The sequence below is a fragment of the Chionomys nivalis genome, chromosome 19 (genome assembly GCF_950005125.1).
Source record: "Chionomys nivalis chromosome 19, mChiNiv1.1, whole genome shotgun sequence".
In the NCBI taxonomy this organism is placed as follows: domain Eukaryota; kingdom Metazoa; phylum Chordata; class Mammalia; order Rodentia; family Cricetidae; genus Chionomys; species Chionomys nivalis.
Window position 1 is genome coordinate 30919676 of NC_080104.1, and position 19645 is coordinate 30939320.

The following is a 19645-nucleotide window of genomic DNA, read 5'->3' on the forward strand; positions in this document are numbered from 1 at the left end:
GGACAGAGACAGCTAAAGACCTATCAAAAGCAAGCTTCACAGCCCAGACAGTCCTCACCCTTCCGTTGCTGATCACCACTCTCTGCCCCTTCTTCAGCTTCAGAACATCTCTGCAGTACAGGGCATGAGACAAAATGAAATCCATTTTGGAAGACTCAAAGGCCTCTTTAAAAAGACTGACATCCATGCCCTAGAAAGTAATCATTAAGCAAGCCATATAAATGAATAATAACAATGAGTAATCATTAAGCAAGCCATATAAATGAATAATAACAATGAGTAAACTATAAAGTGTCTTTATGAAAATAACCAAATTTCTTAGTTAAAATTATAATATCTTAATTCTCCATTTTCTCTTCTTTCTTCCCTCCTCATAAACAGCTCATTCCGTTTTCTTGTTTTCTACTGATTTGTTTACCTGGCAGTCTATTCTCAGTAACTTTACTTTGCATCTTTAAATACTGATTACTTCAGGTGACAGTCGGTTCCTCTAACCAAAACTCAATATATTCATAATTCTATAAGAAATTTTAAAAATATAAAAACACTGCCAAAAATAAGTAACACTAGACAAAAGAATAAACACGGGCTTTTGCCAAGCGGTGGTTGTGCACACCTTTAATCCCAACACTTGGGAGACAGAGGCAGGAGGATCTCTGTGAGTTCGAGGCCAACCTGGTCTACAAGAGCTAGTTCCAGGACAGGTTCCAAAGCTACAGAAAAACCCTGTCTCAAAAAAAAAAAAAAAAAAAAAAAAAAAGCTTTCATCAGAAATATAAAAAGCTGAATCTCTAACTCATAAACATCTTAAATCTGTTTTTTACTTACAAAAAAATCAAATATTGTCTTTTAAAGATAATATAAACAAAGTGGCACAAACTTGTATCCTGTGCATCTTGAAACTAAAGCAAGTGTAAAAGTAAAATGTAACATGACAGAATTATTTCTTGTTAAGATTCTAACTTAACAACAACAAAAAATATTCTGAGACTCAGAAGCAAACATCACAAACTCAATTATGAATAGTATACATCAGCCCGGGGAGAAACATGAATGTCCAGGCTAGCCCCAGCACCTGCGAGCCTTACCCCAACAGAGAATTCCCCAATGTCCACTCCTGCAGCCAGGGCCTCTGCTGTCTCCTCTTTGGCCATTTTGGTGATGAAGTTCTTAGCAGAGTTGGAGGTCTGTGTTTGGAGAGCTGCCCAGATTGCTCTGAAGACTGGAGTGCTCGAGTAACTTATCTCTTGGCTGGGATTATTGATCATACTTATCCTAACATTGTTACTGGTTTTCTATTTACAAAAAGGGAGATAAAAAGTATTCAGTACATGTTATTAACTTTAAAAAAGTAACACTGACCAAGCATGGTAGTCCATGGGTGCCTTTAATCTTAGCACTCGAAGGCAGAGGCAAGCAGACATCTCAAAGCCAGCATGGTGAGACCCTGTCTCCAGGGGTGGTGTGCAGGGCACACAACACTAACAGTAGTCATGCTCCAATAGCAATATCTCTTCCACACATCTTCTGTAGTTATCTACAGTCAAAATTCTGACAATATTTACGGTCAGGTCTGCCAAATCCTGTATGAACTGGCCACAGACTTTCTTTCCAACTTCATTTCTTCCTTTTTATTGTTGTGTTTTCGAAACAGGGTTTTTCTGTGTAAAAGTCATAGTTATCCTGGAACTAGTGCTTGTAGACCAGACTAGCCTCGAACTCACAGAGATCCTCCTGCCTCTGCATCCCAAGAGCTATGATTAAAGGCGTGCGCCACCACTGCCTGGCCCAACTTCATTTCCATAGGCACAGCAGACATCAAGAGCGCTGCTTCTCCAGAACATTGTGAACTCTAACTGTACTCCATCTTTTCTAAACTCAAACCTTTCCTCAGGTTCCTGCTTAGCCATCTTCATCCATATGGCCTTTTCAGATGCCAGCAGCAAGGAGTAAAAGACAAACCATCTAATCAAATCAAAACATCAATCTACACAGAAAAAGATGGAGGACCATAAAACCAAAGAGGGCTTTTATCAAGAATGTAAGCTGGCCAGTGAGATGGCTTAGCCAGTAAAGGTGCTTGCCACCAATAAATCCCTATGACTCAGGGTAGAAAGAAAGTACTTTCCCATAAGTTGTCTTCTGACCTCCACTTATGCACCATGCCATGTATGTGCCTCTTTCCATAAATAAACAAATTAAAATGTAGCAAAAAAAACAACCCACAAACAAACAAACAAAAAAGGGACCAGGCACTGGAGAGAGGACCCAGCTGCTAAGAGCACTTGCAGCTATTTTAGAGAGCCCCCATTTGATTCCCAGCAACCCCATGACAGCTCACAACTATCCATAACTCCAGTTCTGGGAGCTCTGATGCCTTCTTTGGCCTTCTTGGGCATCAGACATGCATGTAGTGTGTGTGTGTGTGTGTGTGTGTGTGTGTGTGTGTGTACACATATAGGCATATATACTTAATACATAAAAAATAATTTTAAAAAAATCACTTAAATTTAAAAAGTCAGGTCACAAAATGTTGAGTAAGGAACTAAATACAAATGTACATCCTAAGATCTTATGATTCAAGAAGAGAAGGGAACAGAGGCTGGGGATAGTGATATCATTATTTATTGATCTGGGTGGTGGACGCAGGGGCATACTTGTTTATGACACTAAGTATATGAATATGTACTTCACCTCAATGAAAATCAATATTTAAGAGCTAGACTCTCCTTCCTGGTGTTCCCAGTCGGCAACCAGGTGAGGAATTTCTCCACTTACAGTAGAGAGCCCTGTGTATACATCTGTCAGCCATCATTAGAAACTGCCCAGGCTCGACCTTCAACTGACCACAGTATCCCACCCAGTGTCTCGAACAATGAAAGCCCTTGGCACCATAGCAAAATTAAAATCCCTGGATATTTTCTTATTTCAGTCAGACTTCTTGAGGCTCAGGTTAGAAAGGGACACAAAGAGAAATGCAACTTCTAGATGAAGCTGCAAAGTGAAACAGGAAGAAGGACCCTGACGTCTGATCCTGACAATAATACTGTCCAAAAGAAGCCACTTCTTCTCAATCACTCCACACTGCAATGCGTCAACTCCTAATGTATATATACAAGCTGATTTAGAGAAACTATGTGAAGACTCCTCTGGGAGCCTGCATCTACTTATGTGGAACACACGCCAACCTGCTGGCAGGGGACCTCTCTTGATGTTGCAGTACATGGCAAGATCACTGCAGCAAGGACATGTACAGTCAATGCGAGAAAATCCTACACTTGAGAATTTCATTATGTTTTCTCTTAAAGAATCTATTTCCTTGAGTGAAGCTAGTCCCTGTAGCAAGGAGCTGACAACCTTGGAAGACACTATGCTCATTTCCCTCAGCACACCCAGAAGCATCAGAATCACTAGAACACCCACATTAGCAGAGAGGTGATCACAAGGCCAACTGGAGCCTCAGAAACAAACAAACAAACAAACTACTCCATAATCCCCCTCCCAGAACGAAATCTGAGAAACTTGCCTGATGTTTAATGGCATCATATAATAACTGCCGTCCAGAAGGGCTATCAAAATCCCCAACAATCCAAAAAGTCACTGGCCTAATAAAGGAATCGTCTGCAGAAAAACAAAAACAACAAACTGACTAGAAGGGGGGAAAAAGATAATCTTTGTTTCAACATTAAAATTAGGTCAAATAATTTCTGAAAAACATGCAAAAAGAAAAATAAGAAAATGGCTGGTTTGATAGAGATATAGAGCAAGAAGATAGTGGAACTTCTCTACTAATGTGAAGGAGAGCCAGCTTCCAAGCAGCTCAATTAGAAAGTAGGACCATGCATTGATTAATTGTCCTGTGGTCCGGGGATCTGTTAGCATACACAATGAAACATGCAGGCAATGCAATGTAGTATTTAATCATGGTAATTGACAACTTTCTGAGAGCTCTGCAAGCATTTATGCAGTTTATCTACACTCTACTGTTACCCACAGGTTTCGAAACATCACAATGAAATGTCAATAAATTCTGAATAACAATAGTTCTGAAACTATATAAGTTAGTTATGAAAATGAAGGGATCATTCTGGAGTTTTGAGTTACCATAGATTTCCTTGGAAGACATTCCTGGACAAAGGCAAAGAAAAAAGAGTAGAGAAAAGAGAATGTCATTTGTATAATTGAATGCACATCAGAAAAATCACAGACAGCTCCTGAGGCTGTGCTGCTTTCTGCTCTAGTTCCCACCGTGCTCAGGCTCTGTTCTAGGAATCCTCACTACAAAGTCTCAGAGAAACCTAGTGGACTAATTGTGTGAATGGATACAGACATGGGAATCAGAGAGGATCGCAGCAGGGTAAACGGAGCTGTCCTAATGACAACCAGTGCTTTTCAGAGTAGCACCTATTACTAGAGCCACTCTGGAAGGGTAACCATGTCAGCTCCATCAGAGGGAAGGGACCTGTCTGCACTGAAAACAGTCACTTTAGACAAGTGTAGCTGCAGTAACTGCAGAAAATCACTTCAGAGAATTACACAAGGCTTTCCAGAATCCAGTTTATCTGTAAGTGCCAACAATGAAATTAACTCTATGAAGTTATTGAAGAATCAGGCAAAATCTTTTCATATGTTTTCCATTTTGAACTATAAAAAGGCTTTTCCTATTAATTTTAATGATAAACATAAAACAAAAAATATTTGCATTTTTAAACACATACACAAAATTACATTTTGAATATATATTTTCTACACTTGTATTATAACAGAAAATTAATAAAAGGAACTATGGAATCTTTTTTCTCAGGACAGTAGGATGGAGTTATATTTTCAAGAACTAAGTAAAAAATAAATATGTTGGATCCAAAACAAGCCCAGATGTCTTACCTTTCTTTGTCAGATAGTTCATACTGTTGGCTATAGCAGCAGTCTTGCCCCTCGAGTCCAGGGCAGAAAATCTGGCAAAATCATCCACAAAAAAGTTATCTGGGGAAAAAGGAAAAAATTTAAACAGATGCATAATTAATAAACCTCAATGCAATTTACCATTAATATTCAACTGATAATCGGCTTTGAGCATAATAGAAGATGCAGAAAATGTACGAGTAGAGGACATTAGGTGCTGCTCACTAGGAGGAAGTTGCTCTTGGAAGGGGTATGGGTACCTGCCTTTTTGCTTCCCAGCCACCATAGGAAAGCAGAGCTGTCACACTGCATGTTCCTGCCTCTAAAACAACAGAGCCAAGTGGTCATGGAAGCATATCTCTGAATGCCAAGGACAAAGAAAAGATTCCTCTCTTAAAGTCAGTTTGTCACAGCAATATAAATGGGACAGTGGCTTCTTAAAAAGATCCCAGGCCATCAAGGGCCAGAGAAGGATAGTCAGGATAATAGTGCTCTTCACTACCCCTGTCCAGGCTGAGTGACAGACAGGAGACCTGCCACTGTAGCACAGAACAAAATATGCCTGACCCATGGCACTGCTGCCGTGTTCCTTAAGCACTGCTACTCCAAAGACAACCTTTCACATTTTACGTCGATTTATTTTGCATTTTCTTTTCCTTTTCTTGACTCTCAATCTTCTTGTCTCTGTTACCTAAGTGCTGGAATTACAGAATGTACTGCCATACCCAACCAGTCTACCATTCCAGCTTAACTGAAAGTAATGAAGTCTTTTTTTTTTTTTTGGTTTTTCGAGACAGGGTTTCTCTGTGGTTTTGGAACCTGTCCTGGAACTAGCTCTTGTAGACCAGGCTGGTCTCGAACTCACAGAGATCCGCCTGCCTCTGCCTCCCGAGTGCTGGGATTAAAGGCGTGCGCCACCACCGCCCGGCAGTAATGAAGTCTTAAGTGGTAGTGCACGCCTTTCATACTAGCCCTTGGAAGGCAGAGGCAGGGACAACTCTGTGAGTTCAAGGCCAACTTGGTCTATAGGACTCATTTCCTGCACATGCAATTTATCCTGCACAAATGTGATACAGTTGAGTTGGGTGGCTTCAGGGCTGGAGAGTGTACCATCAAAGTTTCCCTTAGGGCTATTAGCCCACATTACACAAGAGATAGGAACTTCACTGAGGGACTGTTTTTGGGAATTCTGACAAGCTAAAAAGACAGAAACAACCTTGGAGTGCTTGAAAGTGAACTGAAGGTCAAATAGGAATTCAATTCCTGTGGCCCTGCCAAGTCTCCAGTGCCCAGATCACTGTTTTGTAAGCTTGTCAAGCTGCACTGTCCTGCCCCGCCACCTCAGCCCATAAAGTACTGCTCTTCCCGAAGGCCCACATCACACCTTAAACTTCTGGGGGTGTCACCCAGGCTCCAGTTCCTACAGTCACCTCCACAACTGCAACCTTTCTGCTGCAGATGTGATGTCATATACCGCTCCTGGCTAGACCCCTCTCTTTCATTCTCTCTAGCTCTTTTTAAAGATTTATTTATTTTTATTTTATGTGTAAGAGTGTTTTGGCTGCATGTACATATGTGTCTGTGCCTTTGGAGGTCAGCAGAGGGAGCTGGATCTCACACCCCAGTCTTCTGCAAAAGCAGCAAGGATTTTGAATCACTGAACCTTCTTTCCAGCCCCAGAATTTATCTTCTTTTATAAGGAATTTCCTGTGAGTTCAGAAGCATATATCATAATTGTGGTCTACCATCTTAGCATTATAATCTAACAAACAGAAGCAGGTGAAGCACAAATCGAAAGCTAAGAGTCATTACTGAAATGCTCCTTACTGCTGGCTGTTAGATCCAGATACTCTCGTTTAGTTGTCAAAATCCGAGAATTGATTCGTGGAACAACATTTGGTTGATTCATGATATATTCTACCACATCTTGATCATGTGGCAGTTCACCCTGTAAGAAAAAAGAAACAGAAGGGGCAGGAATGTCATAGGAGTATCAGCAATAATAATTCACTAGAAATAAAGCATTCATAGCTTTGAAACAGTTTGCTATAGTATGGTTGCGTACACACAGCATCTCGAACTTCATCACCACACAGGGGTGATGGGGACATTCATAGAAAGACAGGGCTCATTTTAATTTAAAAAAAATAAAATAAAATAAATGTAAAAGAAAGACAGACCGACAGACAGACAGACAGACAGACAGACAGGGCTCAGGAACAAGAAAGCTAAGTCAGCTTTCCCATGGTAGGAGGCCCACAACCACTCTGTGGAGTCACTTCTCTCTACCTTTCCAAAGGTCCTAGGGAATCAAACCCAGATTGCTAGACTGGCCCAGCAAGCTCCTGATTCACTGAGCCATTTTGTCAGCCCTTGAATTCATTTTTTTTTTTAAGGTTTATTTATTTATTATGTATACAGTGTTCTGCCTGCATGCCAGAAGAGGGCACCAGACCCCATTACAGATGGTTGTGAGCCACCATGTGGTTGCTGGGAATTGAACTCAGGCCCTCTGGAAGAGCAACCAGTGCTCTTAACCTCTGAGCCATCTCTCCAGCCCCCCTTGAATTCATTTTTATAAGAAGTATAAAGTAAGGGTCAACTTTTGCTCTGCAGTTAAGTGGATACAGAGTTTTTCCAGTATCATTTGTTTAAAAGGTCAGAAAATATTTATTTTTGGCTTTTCAAAACACAATTTCTCTGTGTAGGCCTGGCTATCCTGAAACTTGCTCTATAGTCCAGGCTGGCCTAGAACTTACAGAGATCCGCCTGCTTCTGGCCTCATAAGTACTTGGACTAAAGGTGTGCACCACCACTGCTCAGCCAGAAATAAAATTTTAAAATAAATAGATTTGTTCTAAATATCAATATAGTCATACAAAAGTCTTCAGAGACTGGGTATACACGGTTAACCCCAACACTCAGGGGAAGATGGATCTCTGTGAGTTCAAGGTCGAGCTGGGCTATCTAGCAAGTTCTAGGCCAGCCAGTGAGACTCTGTCTCGAAAACAATTATCAGGGCTGGTGAGATGGCTCAGTGAACCAGGAGCTTGTTGGGCCAACCTGGTAGCCTGAGTTTGATATCCCATGTGAAGGTGGAAAGATCTAAACTCCACAGTTGTCCTTTGACTTCCACACACGTGTTGTGGCATGTACTTATCCAAACAATAATAATAATTGGAACAATTGTAAATTAACTCAAAATAGGTCAAAGATTTACCCTAAAGGTTTGCAATCATAAGTCTTAGAAGAAAACACTAAAGAAAAATTTAGTAATAGCTGAACGATGACTTAGCAGTGCTTTCTTGGATAAAACAATGAAGAGCACAAAAATAAAATGAAAGAATAAAGTCCATCAGAATGGGAACTTTTATGCATCAAAGGACATTATCAAGAGCGTAGAGGACTGGAGGCGTAGGCCGATGGCAGAGTGCTTGCCTGGCATGCACAAAGCTCTGGCTTCAGTCCCCAGCACTGCAGGATTCACTGCAGGATTAGGCAAGAGAGCAAGGGATAGACAGAAACCCTCTAAACAGCTGCTGAGAGGTGAGTGGATAAAAGTGAACACACACATACACACTTACACACACACACACATGAATGCACACACAAAATGATAATAAGTAAGAAATGTAAAAGTCGGTTGGAAAAGATCTACAGGATAGTGGCAAGGGTTGCATAAAACTGTGACTGAAGAAAATGCCAGTTCACTGAACACTGAAAGTGGCGAGATTTCATGCTCTGTATCTTTTACTTTAAGTCAGGTGTTTAGCTACGTTTTTATTTCTATGACAAAACACCAGGACCAAGACAAACTTATAGAAGAAAATGTTTAATTTAGGGTTCACGGTTCCAGAGGATTAGAGTTCATGACTTTCAGGGCTGGAGCATGGCAACAGGCCAAAGGCCCGGCACTGGAGCGGTTGGAGGCAAGGAGAAGTAACTGGGAAAATGGAGTCGGCTTCTGAACGCTCAAAGCCCAGCCTCCCAGTGACACTCCTCTTCCAATACCTGTTCCACACATCCTAATCCTTTCCCAATAGTTTCACCAACTAACGACCAAGTTCTCAATGTACACACCTATTAGGGTTATTCTCATTCAAACCACCACAGAGGTAATGGATTCACGTTATAAAAGAGGATATAAAGCTAATAGCTTCTCTAGATCCAATTTTATCTTGGATTTTTTTTTTTTTTTTTTTTGGCCTAGAACTCACAGAGATCCACCTGCCTCCTCCTGAGAACTAAGACTAAAGCCATGTGTCACCACACAAGGCATAACACAGAATTTTACTACTGACTAAAGAAGCTACAAAGTGGGCCTCGGGAAATGGCTCATAAGAGCATTGGCTGCTCTTCCAGGGTCCTGAATTCAATTCCCAGAAACCACATGGTGCTCACAACCATCTATAATGAGATCTGATGCCCTCTTCTGCTGCTGTGCAGGCACACATGCAGGCATAACACTGTATACATAACAAACAAATAAATCTTTAAAATAGAAGAAGAAGCTACAAAATATAAACCAATTGCTTTCAAAGTTGTCCTGAAAATACCACTTACCAAATATACCACCCTTTGGAAGAAGGACGTGGTCTCCAAGATCTTGTGCATTGTAATGGTTTCCAACTCGTCAGGATCCAAATGTTCCTTTTCAAAGGGCATGCCATTGAACAAGACAACAGGCAGGGGACCAACACCAGTCTGCTCATAGTAGCCTCTTGCTTCCTAGAAAACAAAGGACAAAAAGAAAGCACATGTTCCCCCTCATGATACACACAGAACAGTTTCTTACATGCCTGCTTAAATTAAAAAAATAAAATAAAAAAGTTAACAGGGCAGGCAAGATGACTTAGTAGGTAAAGACACTTGCTTTGGAGTTTGATCTCCAGAACCCATGTAACAGACTCTACAAAGTTGTCGTCCTTCCATATGTGTATACACAATAATAATAAATAAAAATAATTTTTTTGAAGAACAAAAGAAGGGCTAAAGAGATGACTCGGTCATTAAGAGCACCTGCTCCCCTTGCAGTGCACCTGGGCTCTGTTCGCAGAACCCACAAGGTGACTCACTGCCTATAAATGCAGTTCCTATGAGTCAGACGCCCTCCACTGGCCTCAGTGGTCTCTGGCACACAAATGGAGCACATATATTTACAAATACACACACACAAATAAATCTTTTTTTTTTTTTTTTTGGATTTTTCGAGACAGGATTTCTCACAAATAAATCTTTTAAAAAAAATAACAGACTAGAGCAAAAGAAATGACTAAAGATACTTTTTTCTTTTTTAAGCAGTATGGAAAACAGATACTACCTAAGTTAATTATAAAGAACGTGGTATCATAGTTAAAATCTTAGTAAATGCGAAATTAAATTATTGAACTTTAAGAAACAAAAACTTTACAGACTAGGGAATGTGTATATGTCTGTTTATGTGTGTGAACAGTCCTCCAGGCTTCTAAAACTGCATCATGTATACAGTGCTCATTGTACAACAAACTTTCTGCAATTGTTGGGAGTAGATTCTTCACCACCCCAATACAGTGCTTACTGGCAGCCAGCAGGCTCAAGTCCAGAGGATAAAAGAGCCCCTGGAAACTGGTAACGCAGTGGTAGCTGCAAAAGAAACAAGAGCTGAGCAAAACGGGCTGCCTGAATAAAGCAGAGAACAGCAAGTTGCTGCAAAGGTCACTGTAGCAACTGGGAGTACACAGAAACTTGCTTCAAGTTTCTTCACCTCTACAGAGACAAGAGACTTGCAGGGCCTGACTGAGAACTCTGAGCAACTTCTCAGACTCAGGGCTCTGTCCCCCACTCACCCACATTTACAGCTCTTCCCTGATTAGTCCTACTTTTTCCACCTAATGCACACTGATATTCAGTCACACATTTCTTTAAATTTGGGCAACAATTGAGGAAGAAAAGGCAGATTTCAGAGCCCAGCTCCAGCTGATTCTGCCTTCTTCAGAGGAAGAAACTAAAGAGCTCAGTAACCAGCTCCTAGCCAGGCTGCTCACTAGAGAAGCAAAACCGCTTTCAAGAATTGCCAGAGACAGATCTGTTGGTTCCCTGTGACTGCGGCTTCTGTCCCAGGCTGGGAGCCCACTCCAACCTGCCTCAAGGACTCAACGCCAATCAGCAGACAGAGGGATTCTTTCCACACCTTTCCACACGAGGTTGGGCTGTAAAAGGGAACTAGTTCTCGCATTCTTACCTTGCCTTACTAGGTTTTGGCTATTAACTTTTATAGCACTTTCTAAAAACCAAAGTACAGCAAGTGTTTTCTAATATTCTCACAGTGTAAGAATCAACATTGTTTTGGTTGTAGGTATGTAAATATGTACAAACAAAGTACTTGGTTTTATGTCACCCCCCAAAAAGCTAAAGTTTTCTCTTCTTTCACCTTCACATGAGTTTGGAGGCTTAAACTCTGGTTGCCAGCCTTACATAGTAAGCATCTGTACCAGTAAGCAATCTCACTGGCTCTGGTTATTATATTTCTTTCCTTTTTTATTTTATTGTTTTCTGAGATAGGGTTTCTCTGTGTAACAACTCTGGCTCTCCTGAAATTTGCTCTGTAGACCAGGCAGGTTTCAAACTCAGAGATCTACCTGCCTCTGCCCCCAGAGCTCTGGGATTAAAGGTGTGCACCTCCATAGTTGGCTAGTTAACAGACACGTCTGGAGCCTGAGCAATGATGTACAGTCAAACAGTACATATTGTGCCATACACCACCTTCTGGTTCTATACTTCCAATAGGTTTTATCCAGAACATACTTCATAGAAGTACACCTACCATATTGGAAAAGTAATTGTTTTCCAATTTAAAAGTTAACATACAAGTTAAAAAATAAGTACTACTGGGCTGGAGAGATGGCTCAGAGGTTAAGAGCATTGCCTGCTCTACCAAAGGTCCTGAGTTCAATTCCCAGCAACCATATGGTGGCTTACAACCATCTGTAATGGGGTCTGGTGCCCTCTTCTGGCCTGCAGGCATAGACACAGACAGAATATATTGTATACATAATAAATAAATAAATATTTTTTAAAAAATAAGTACTATTTTCTGACCTAGAATCACTTTTCAAAGACTGACAAGTGAGGTCAGATGTGGTTGCAATATGCCTTAATCCCAGCACTCAGAGGGTAGAGACAGCTGATCTCTGTGAGCTCAAGGCCAGGCAAGGGCCTCACATTCAGATCCTGTCTCCTGGAGGGGAGAGGAAGGGGGGAGGAAGGTGGGGACTAGAAAGCAGTCTGTCTACATTTTGAAATGCTAGGTACTGAGCACTTTTATCAACACCCCACTACAGACACCATCCAACCCAGTCTAATGCAGCAGTCATGTCAAAATACCAAGGAACTAAGTTACCTTCCGGTTCTGATCATAAGCAGAGTCAATCCCCAGAATGCTATTCACTTCGACATACGGGTATTTCTTCTCCAAGACACTGACCACATGTTCAACTTTCACTTTTTCTCCAGTCCTCACCTTGTTATAGATCTAAAAAAAGAAAAATAAGTAACCAACTACACTTTTAAATCCAAATTTCAAATGTGAGGAAGTCTCTAAACACATTAGAAAAATAAGACTACTTTTATTAAGAAGCAAACTGGAACTTCTTAGCAACACTATCATTTCAATATTCCTTATAAGATACCTTTGATTAAGAACCGAAGATTTTTCTTTCTTTCTTTCTTTCTTTTGTTAAGACACAGTATCATCACAGTATCATCATGAAGGCCTGGCTAGCTTGGAACTTGCTATGTAGATCAGATCGGCCTTGAATTCAGAGAAGCCCTAGCAGCTGAGTGACGGAACTAAAGATTTCTTGAAATGATCTTCTCAGTACATAAATACATTATAACCCAAATGTGGGGAGGAGGGGTGCAGGAAAAATGCTTTAGGAAGTATCAGAAGCCAGGTGTGGTGGATCATACCTGAGATAGCCAAGCCCTGGGAAGATGAGGGAAGCAGACCCAGAGTTTTTGGTTAGCCTGGGCTATACAGAAAGACCTTATCTCAGAATACAAAAAAAAAAAAAAAAAAGAACCAGGCATGGCGCTGCACAGCTAACAGCGCAGCACTGTGGGAGAATCAAGAACTCAAGGTCATATTCAACTACACAGTTTTCCCAAGGCTAGCCCTAGTTATATGAGACTGACTTAACAAAAAGGAGAAAAAGAAAAAAGGAAGGAAAGAGGGAGACAAGAAGAAAGAAAAGGAAAAGATGAAAAGATACCATAAGAAAGTCTCAAAAGAAAAAAAAAAACTGATTTAAAAAAAAAGTAGAGAACACCACGTTGCCCAAAGGCATTAACTGATGATTTCATAGAATCTAAGTGCGGAGGACTCTAACATGTATGCTCTTCTCTCTCTTCAGGAATCGCATCTGATGACCAGCACTATGGCTTAACATGCCTGACAACCATGTCTGATCCCCAGATCCCATGGGAGAAGGAGAGAACTCAGAAAGTCATCCTCTGGACCTGCATACATGTACAGTAGTACACACGTGCCCCTCCCCCCAGTAACAGATTCTAAACATTAAAATAAACACAGCAATCTATTATTTTCACATCAGTGAATTAATAACGTATAAGGAACCCTGAAACATAAAACACTAGTTTATATAAGAATATACTTTACCTTTTCTCTTTACATAAGTACAAAATACCCCTAACACAAACTGTTTTAGAGTGAGTTAAATTTCTTAAAAAGTATTTGCCATTTTGAACAAAAACATACATGTGTGAGGATCTGGAAGGCGTGGTAACCATCCACTTCTTGGACAACATAATTATACGCTCTCAGAACAGCAACTCCAGCATCTTGCATCCCATCAACATCTTCCGAGTCATTGACCACAAAGATAAAACCAATCCTGCAGAGAAGAAGAAAAGGGGCATTTTAAAGAAGGCAATCAGCTAGAGGCGGTGGGGTCCCACTGCTCACTTCTAACTGAGAAGCACAGTCAACATCCCACTCTAAACAAGGCTAGCAAAGCTACATACACATCATTTTAAAAACAAAAGAGTAGGGTCACAAAACAGGTTAGGCTTTTCCACAGTTAAGGCTCTTAAAGAGTCTTGACTAGATTTCTTTACTGTCATGAAGAGCTTGCTACAGTAATAGGTAAAAATTCTGTTCTGCTTTTAAGTTGGGAGGACTGGAGAAACAGCTCAACTAGTAAGAGTACTGGGCGCTCTTGCAGAGAGAGTACCTGGGTTCTGTTCCCAGCATCCAAATCAGATGGCTCACAAGGGCCTCTAGCTCCAATTTCAGAGCATCTGATGCCCAATTCTAGTCTCTGTGGGAACTGCGCATATGTGGTGCACATACAGGCAAGCAGGAACATACACATAAAGAATAAATACATTAATTTCAAAAATCCGGAAATTGGAGTTGAAGAAAATGTAAATGTAATTAAAACAATATAAAAGGAAGCCAGGATCACAGCTTTAATCCCAGCACTCAGAAGGCAGAAACAGAAGGATCTCTATGAGTTCAAGGCTAGCCTGGTCTACAAAACAAGTTCCAGGGCAGCCAGAATTGTTACACAGAGAAACCCTATCACAAAAACAAAACAAAAATAAAAAAATAAAGGAAGGAAGGAAGGAAGGAAGGAAGGAAGGAAGGAAGGAAGGAAGGAAGGAAGGAAGGAAGGAAGGAAGGAAGGAAGGAAGGGGAGAATCAACTGTCGTATATCATACAGAGACGGATAAGTATGAAGACTCACTGGGCAGTCTGGGCATCTGGACTAAGAGCATTGCAGTTATGCCAACAAATGGTACTGAAACAACTGCACAAGCAAAGTAATGAATTTACCCTTCACAAAAATTAACACAAAACATACAACAGATGTAAGTGGAAAACCAAACCTACAAAGTCCTGGAAAATAGCCCTGGAAAAAATTGGTTGGTGGTCTCAGGTTTGGCTAATGATGACAGGTTAGATCAAAAAGCATGATCCAGTTAGGGAGATGGCTTCACAGGCAAAGTGCTTGCTACACAAGCATGAGAACCCAACTCAGATCCCTAACACCATGTACAATCAACTGGGCACGGGGGTATATATGTCTGTAACCTCAGTATGGGGGTGAAAACAGAAGAATCTTGGCAGGGGGCGGGACCTCTCTGGCTAGCAGCCTACCCAGTCTGTGAGATCCAGGTTCAGTTACTGTAGTGGTGATAACTTAGGGAAACACCAACATCAACTCTGGTGCACACACGCGCACACTCACACTCACACAGAGTCATAAAATGACTGAGAAGGCAGACGTCATTAAAGTTTAAAACTTCTGTTCTGTAAACCTCAAATAGTAGCACTTGCCTTTAACCTTAGTGCATGGGGAGGCAGAGGCAGGTGGATCTCTGTAAGTTCAAGGCCAACCTGGTCTACAAGCAGAGCTACACAGTGAGACGCTGTCTTAAAATAAATAAATAAATAAATAAATAAATAAATAAATAAATAAATAAATCCCCCCAAAACAAAAAGTTCCTGCTTTGAGAAGGGGGGGGGGGGGTAAACCCTACCAAGAAAAGTAAAGGAAAAACCACAGACTAGCAGAAAATCCTTGAAAAACAGCCATCTGAAAAGAACTGATGTCCCAAATGTAAAATGACTCGACACTCAGCATCAAACAACGATTTTACACAGGCTAAAGAATCTGGGCATGGCAGCACAGTTGTAACTCTAGCACGTGGCATGCTGGGGCAGAAGGACGGTGTGTTTGAGGCCAACCCAGACTACAAATCAAGTTTCGGGTCAGCCTAGGCTACACAGCAAAGTCCCGTCTCAAAAAGTCCACAGAAAGCCGGGCGGTGGTGGCACATGCCTTTAATCCCAGCACTTGGGAGGCAGAGGCAGGCGGATCTCTGTGAATTCGAGACCAGCCTGGTCTACAAGAGCTAGTTCCAGGACAGGCTCCAAAAAAACCACAGAGAAACCCTGTCTCGATAAAACAAAACAAAAAAACAAAAAAAACAACAAAAAAAGTCCACAGAAATAAACAAATTAAGTTTTCTGACTAGATACTCACAAAATAAAACAATAAGATCCTAAGCCATTACAGAGTAATAATTGAACAGCAACCTATCGCTATATAGCCTCTGAAATGGCCAAAAACTACATGGTAGTGAGAAGCAACAGGATTCTCAATTCATTGCCAGTGAAAAAGTAAAATGGTGTAGACGCTTTGGAAGCCACTTTGGCTGGTTCTTAAAAAACTAAGCATATACTCATCACATAGTCCAGCAATCTTGCCAACAGAACTTTGTCCACATAAAAATCTCTACATGGCTATTTAGAAGCTTAAGTAGTACCTGCTCAAATTTGGAAGAAAGCAATATGCAGGCCCTGGTTAGTTTTCGTCACTTGATACAAATCTAACCATATCTTGGAAAAGAGAATCACCACTGAGGAACTGCTTCCATCATACTCCCCCATGGGTCTTTTCTTCATGAGTCATTTACGTGGGAGGACCTGGCCTACTGTGGGTAGTGACCCCTATGCAAGTAGTCCTGGGCCATGAAGATCAAGACCATAAGCAGCTGTTGCTCCATGTTCTCTGCTCCAGTTCCTGCCTAGAACTTCTACCTTGACTGCTCTTCATGCTGGGCTGTAAATTGTAAGATGAAATAAGCCCTTTCCTCCCTGAATTGCTTTTGGCATGGTGATTATCACAGCAGCAGAAAGCAAACTAAAACAGAAACTGGTACCAGGATCATTGGGCATTGCTGTGACAGACCTGGTCATGTGGGTTTGGAAAGCATGTAGAAGTGTGTGGACCTCTGGCTGGAAAACCCATTGAGTGCCCAGTTTAGTCGGCTATTCTGTGAAAGCTTGGAAGAAATGCTTGACTAGTGAAGTTTGAGAGAAGCATGCTGTCAGGGATAGCATGCAAATATTCTGAATTAGGAATACGTAGTTTCTGGTCAACTAGAGAATCGGTTGTGATTAGCAGAGACCAGCATCATCGAAGTGAAGCCTTGGCTTTCCAAGGACAATTAATATTGGTTACCTGAGGCTGAAAGATCAGTTGTGATTAATAAGAGACCAGTATCACCAGGGTAGGACCACATTCCTACACCAAGAGCAAAAAGTCAACCTATCTGCCAGCTCCCCTCTGATGCTCACCAGACACCCTTCCTGTGCCCAGGGCTCAAGTGTCTTCGTTCCCTACATCTGTAATCTTCCTGTGCCTCAGTACAACTGTACAAATGTTTGGTTAGGGCCCACTGTGTACCATGAACCAATTTACATGTGCTCAGATCTGCCTTTAAACAAACATGGCTGTAATTTAGCAATTTATTTTCTCCATCTGCCATGTGGTATTCAAATTTAAATAAAAATTTTCATTGCACTCAATGATCTCTGCTTTTCTGGTCCTAATAGTCCTCCTTTTCTTCAAAGCCCCTGGTAAACCCGGGTCATCCCCGCAGAGCTCCATATATCCTAAGCACTTGATCAAATACATTCTTATAGAGCGCCAAAGTACAGATATCATTCAGATAAGCCAATCAAATACATTGTTATAGAGAGCCAAGGTATGTAAAAGGCAAATAGGACAGATATCATTCATACAAGCCTACCACAACTCAGTATGGGGTAATAAACATGTCATAATGTTTATTTACTAGAAGTTCTTTTGTCCTTTAGTTTCTTCATTTTTAAGAACTCAGATTTCAGGAGACATAGAGGTGCATGCCTTTAAGGTCAGCACTTGGGAGGCAGAAGCAGGTGGATCTCTGTGAGTTCAACACCAGCCTAGTCTACAGAGAGAGTTCCAGGACAATCAGAGATGCACAGTGAGACCCTTTCTTGGAGAGAAAAAAAAAGTAGCTCAAATTTTATCAGCATGTAAAATTACCAGAATTATTACAGACTGTAAGGGAAAATATCGCAACACATGTATATGTAACACATATATGTAAACATATATAAACAATATATGTATTTTTTATATAATTGTCTATGAAAAGAAGAGGGGAAACCCAGCTACCTGGTGTTCAGTTGGTAGACCTGGCAACACAACTAACATAGATGTATCTGTCTGTATCTACCGAAGGCTACTCAACATTTTAACATTATAAAGCATTTAGTCCTTAAAAGTCAAACAAAGCCACTAGCAAAGCTCTCTGCTGAAATTAGAAATGGGCTTTTCTATGTGGACATGCATCCAGGAAACTCCTTTCCAGTAGGAAGCAAGTGAAGACTGCAAACTACTTTCACACAGCTACTTGTTAATAATTCAATGGTGGTAAGCGCCTGTGTGCTGAGAATTAAACTCTTAGTCCCTAAAGACACAGATGTCTTACCAAGCAGAAGATAAAACTGTCATTAGTGAATCCGGCTATTAATTATACTACAATTCAATGAAACCAGACATGTAATTCAAATAACGAACCAAGCCTCAGCTGAATGACCCCAGTGTTACCTTAATGGTATGTGATTGCTGAGGAACATCTCAGCTATGCTAATCAACTCGGTTGTGGTCTCATGCACAGGATCAACAATAAACACCTGTCACAGGAAAAAGAAAAGAACCCATGAAATGGCAATCACACATTCCTGGGCTAAGGGAAATGACACAAATTGTCATACATGAAGTCAATCCTTCCCAAAATATTACTGAACCACATACAAAGGGAGTTATGAATAAAAACAGTAGCTGCCACCCTCAACATTCAAAGAATGTGGTAGTGGGAAGAGAGATTTTTTCCATGGATTTCACTGGTGACATCTACCAGTGATCCAGACTGCTGATGCTTGCCTATTCTACCATATCAGATAAACCTCAGTTTTATCAGTTCTCACACCTTGGAAAACAGAGCTGCCTTTTTGTTATATTTGTTTCTAAGGCTCCCTGAATTAACAATTAATTTTGAACTCAACTTTTAAACCATAACAATAGCACTGATGTAATCAAGTCCTCATGTGCTAACCAGCTTGTATACATTCTCTACAAGATGAGGTTACTGGGATTGAGGCTGTGATTCATTTGGTAGAGTGTTCACCAAACATGCAAAAGGCTCTGGATTCAAACTCCAGCCGGAAACCAGGCCTGGTGATGCATACCTGCAATCCTAGCACATGGGAGGTGGAGGTAGGGGATCTGAAGTCCAGCGTCATCCTCAACTATATAATGAGGTTAAAGGTCAGCCTGAGGTACATAAAAATGATCTAAAATAAAACTTTTTAAAAGTAAAAAATTAAAGTTCACTCATGGTAAGAAAGGGAAAGACCTGAATTGTGAAAGGAAAAGGGTAGTTTGAACGACTGAGAAAAATACAGGATTGGCAAGATGAACTTAGTGAAGTGGTTCTCAACCTGCAGGTAGCGCCCCCTTTGTGTATGGGGGGGGGGGGTTCGAACACAAGGGTCACCTAAGACCATCAGAAAACAGAGATACTTACATTACAATAACAGCAGCAAAATTACAGTTTATGAAGTAACAATAAAATAATTTTACAGTTGGGGGTCACCACAACAAGAGGAACCGTGTTAAAGGGTCACAGCATTAGGAAGGTTGAGAACCACTGGCTTGGTGGGTCATGTGTTGCCAATTCTGAAAACAAGTTCGATTTCTGGTTCCCACATATTAGGAGAGAACCAACTCCTAAAGGTTGTGCTGACTTAGATGCACACACTGGCATGTGCGGGCCTACACACATGCACACGCTGAGAATTAAATACATGAAATAAAAGGCTAAGATTAAAAGAGAGAGAGAAGTT

The 19645-nt window shown here is 41.0% G+C and overlaps 1 protein-coding gene across 2 annotated transcripts in view; it reads right to left on the reverse strand.

Annotated features, from left to right (window-relative positions):
* Positions 1-19645, reverse strand: part of Uggt1 (UDP-glucose glycoprotein glucosyltransferase 1) — a 117110-nt gene that overhangs the window by 39975 nt on the left and 57490 nt on the right. Inside the window, exons 15-24 of one of the 2 annotated variants that reach the window (XM_057794564.1) lie at positions 18348-18433; positions 13658-13793; positions 12281-12412; positions 9466-9630; positions 6730-6850; positions 4885-4983; positions 4105-4128; positions 3527-3621; positions 1089-1295; positions 59-190 (exon numbers count right to left, since the gene is read on the reverse strand). In XM_057794564.1, the coding sequence (XP_057650547.1) occupies positions 59-190; positions 1089-1295; positions 3527-3621; positions 4105-4128; positions 4885-4983; positions 6730-6850; positions 9466-9630; positions 12281-12412; positions 13658-13793; positions 18348-18433 (1197 nt within the window). The remainder of the gene's footprint in view (positions 1-58; positions 191-1088; positions 1296-3526; positions 3622-4104; positions 4129-4884; positions 4984-6729; positions 6851-9465; positions 9631-12280; positions 12413-13657; positions 13794-18347; positions 18434-19645) is intronic. The other variant, XM_057794566.1, reaches the window with a different exon arrangement.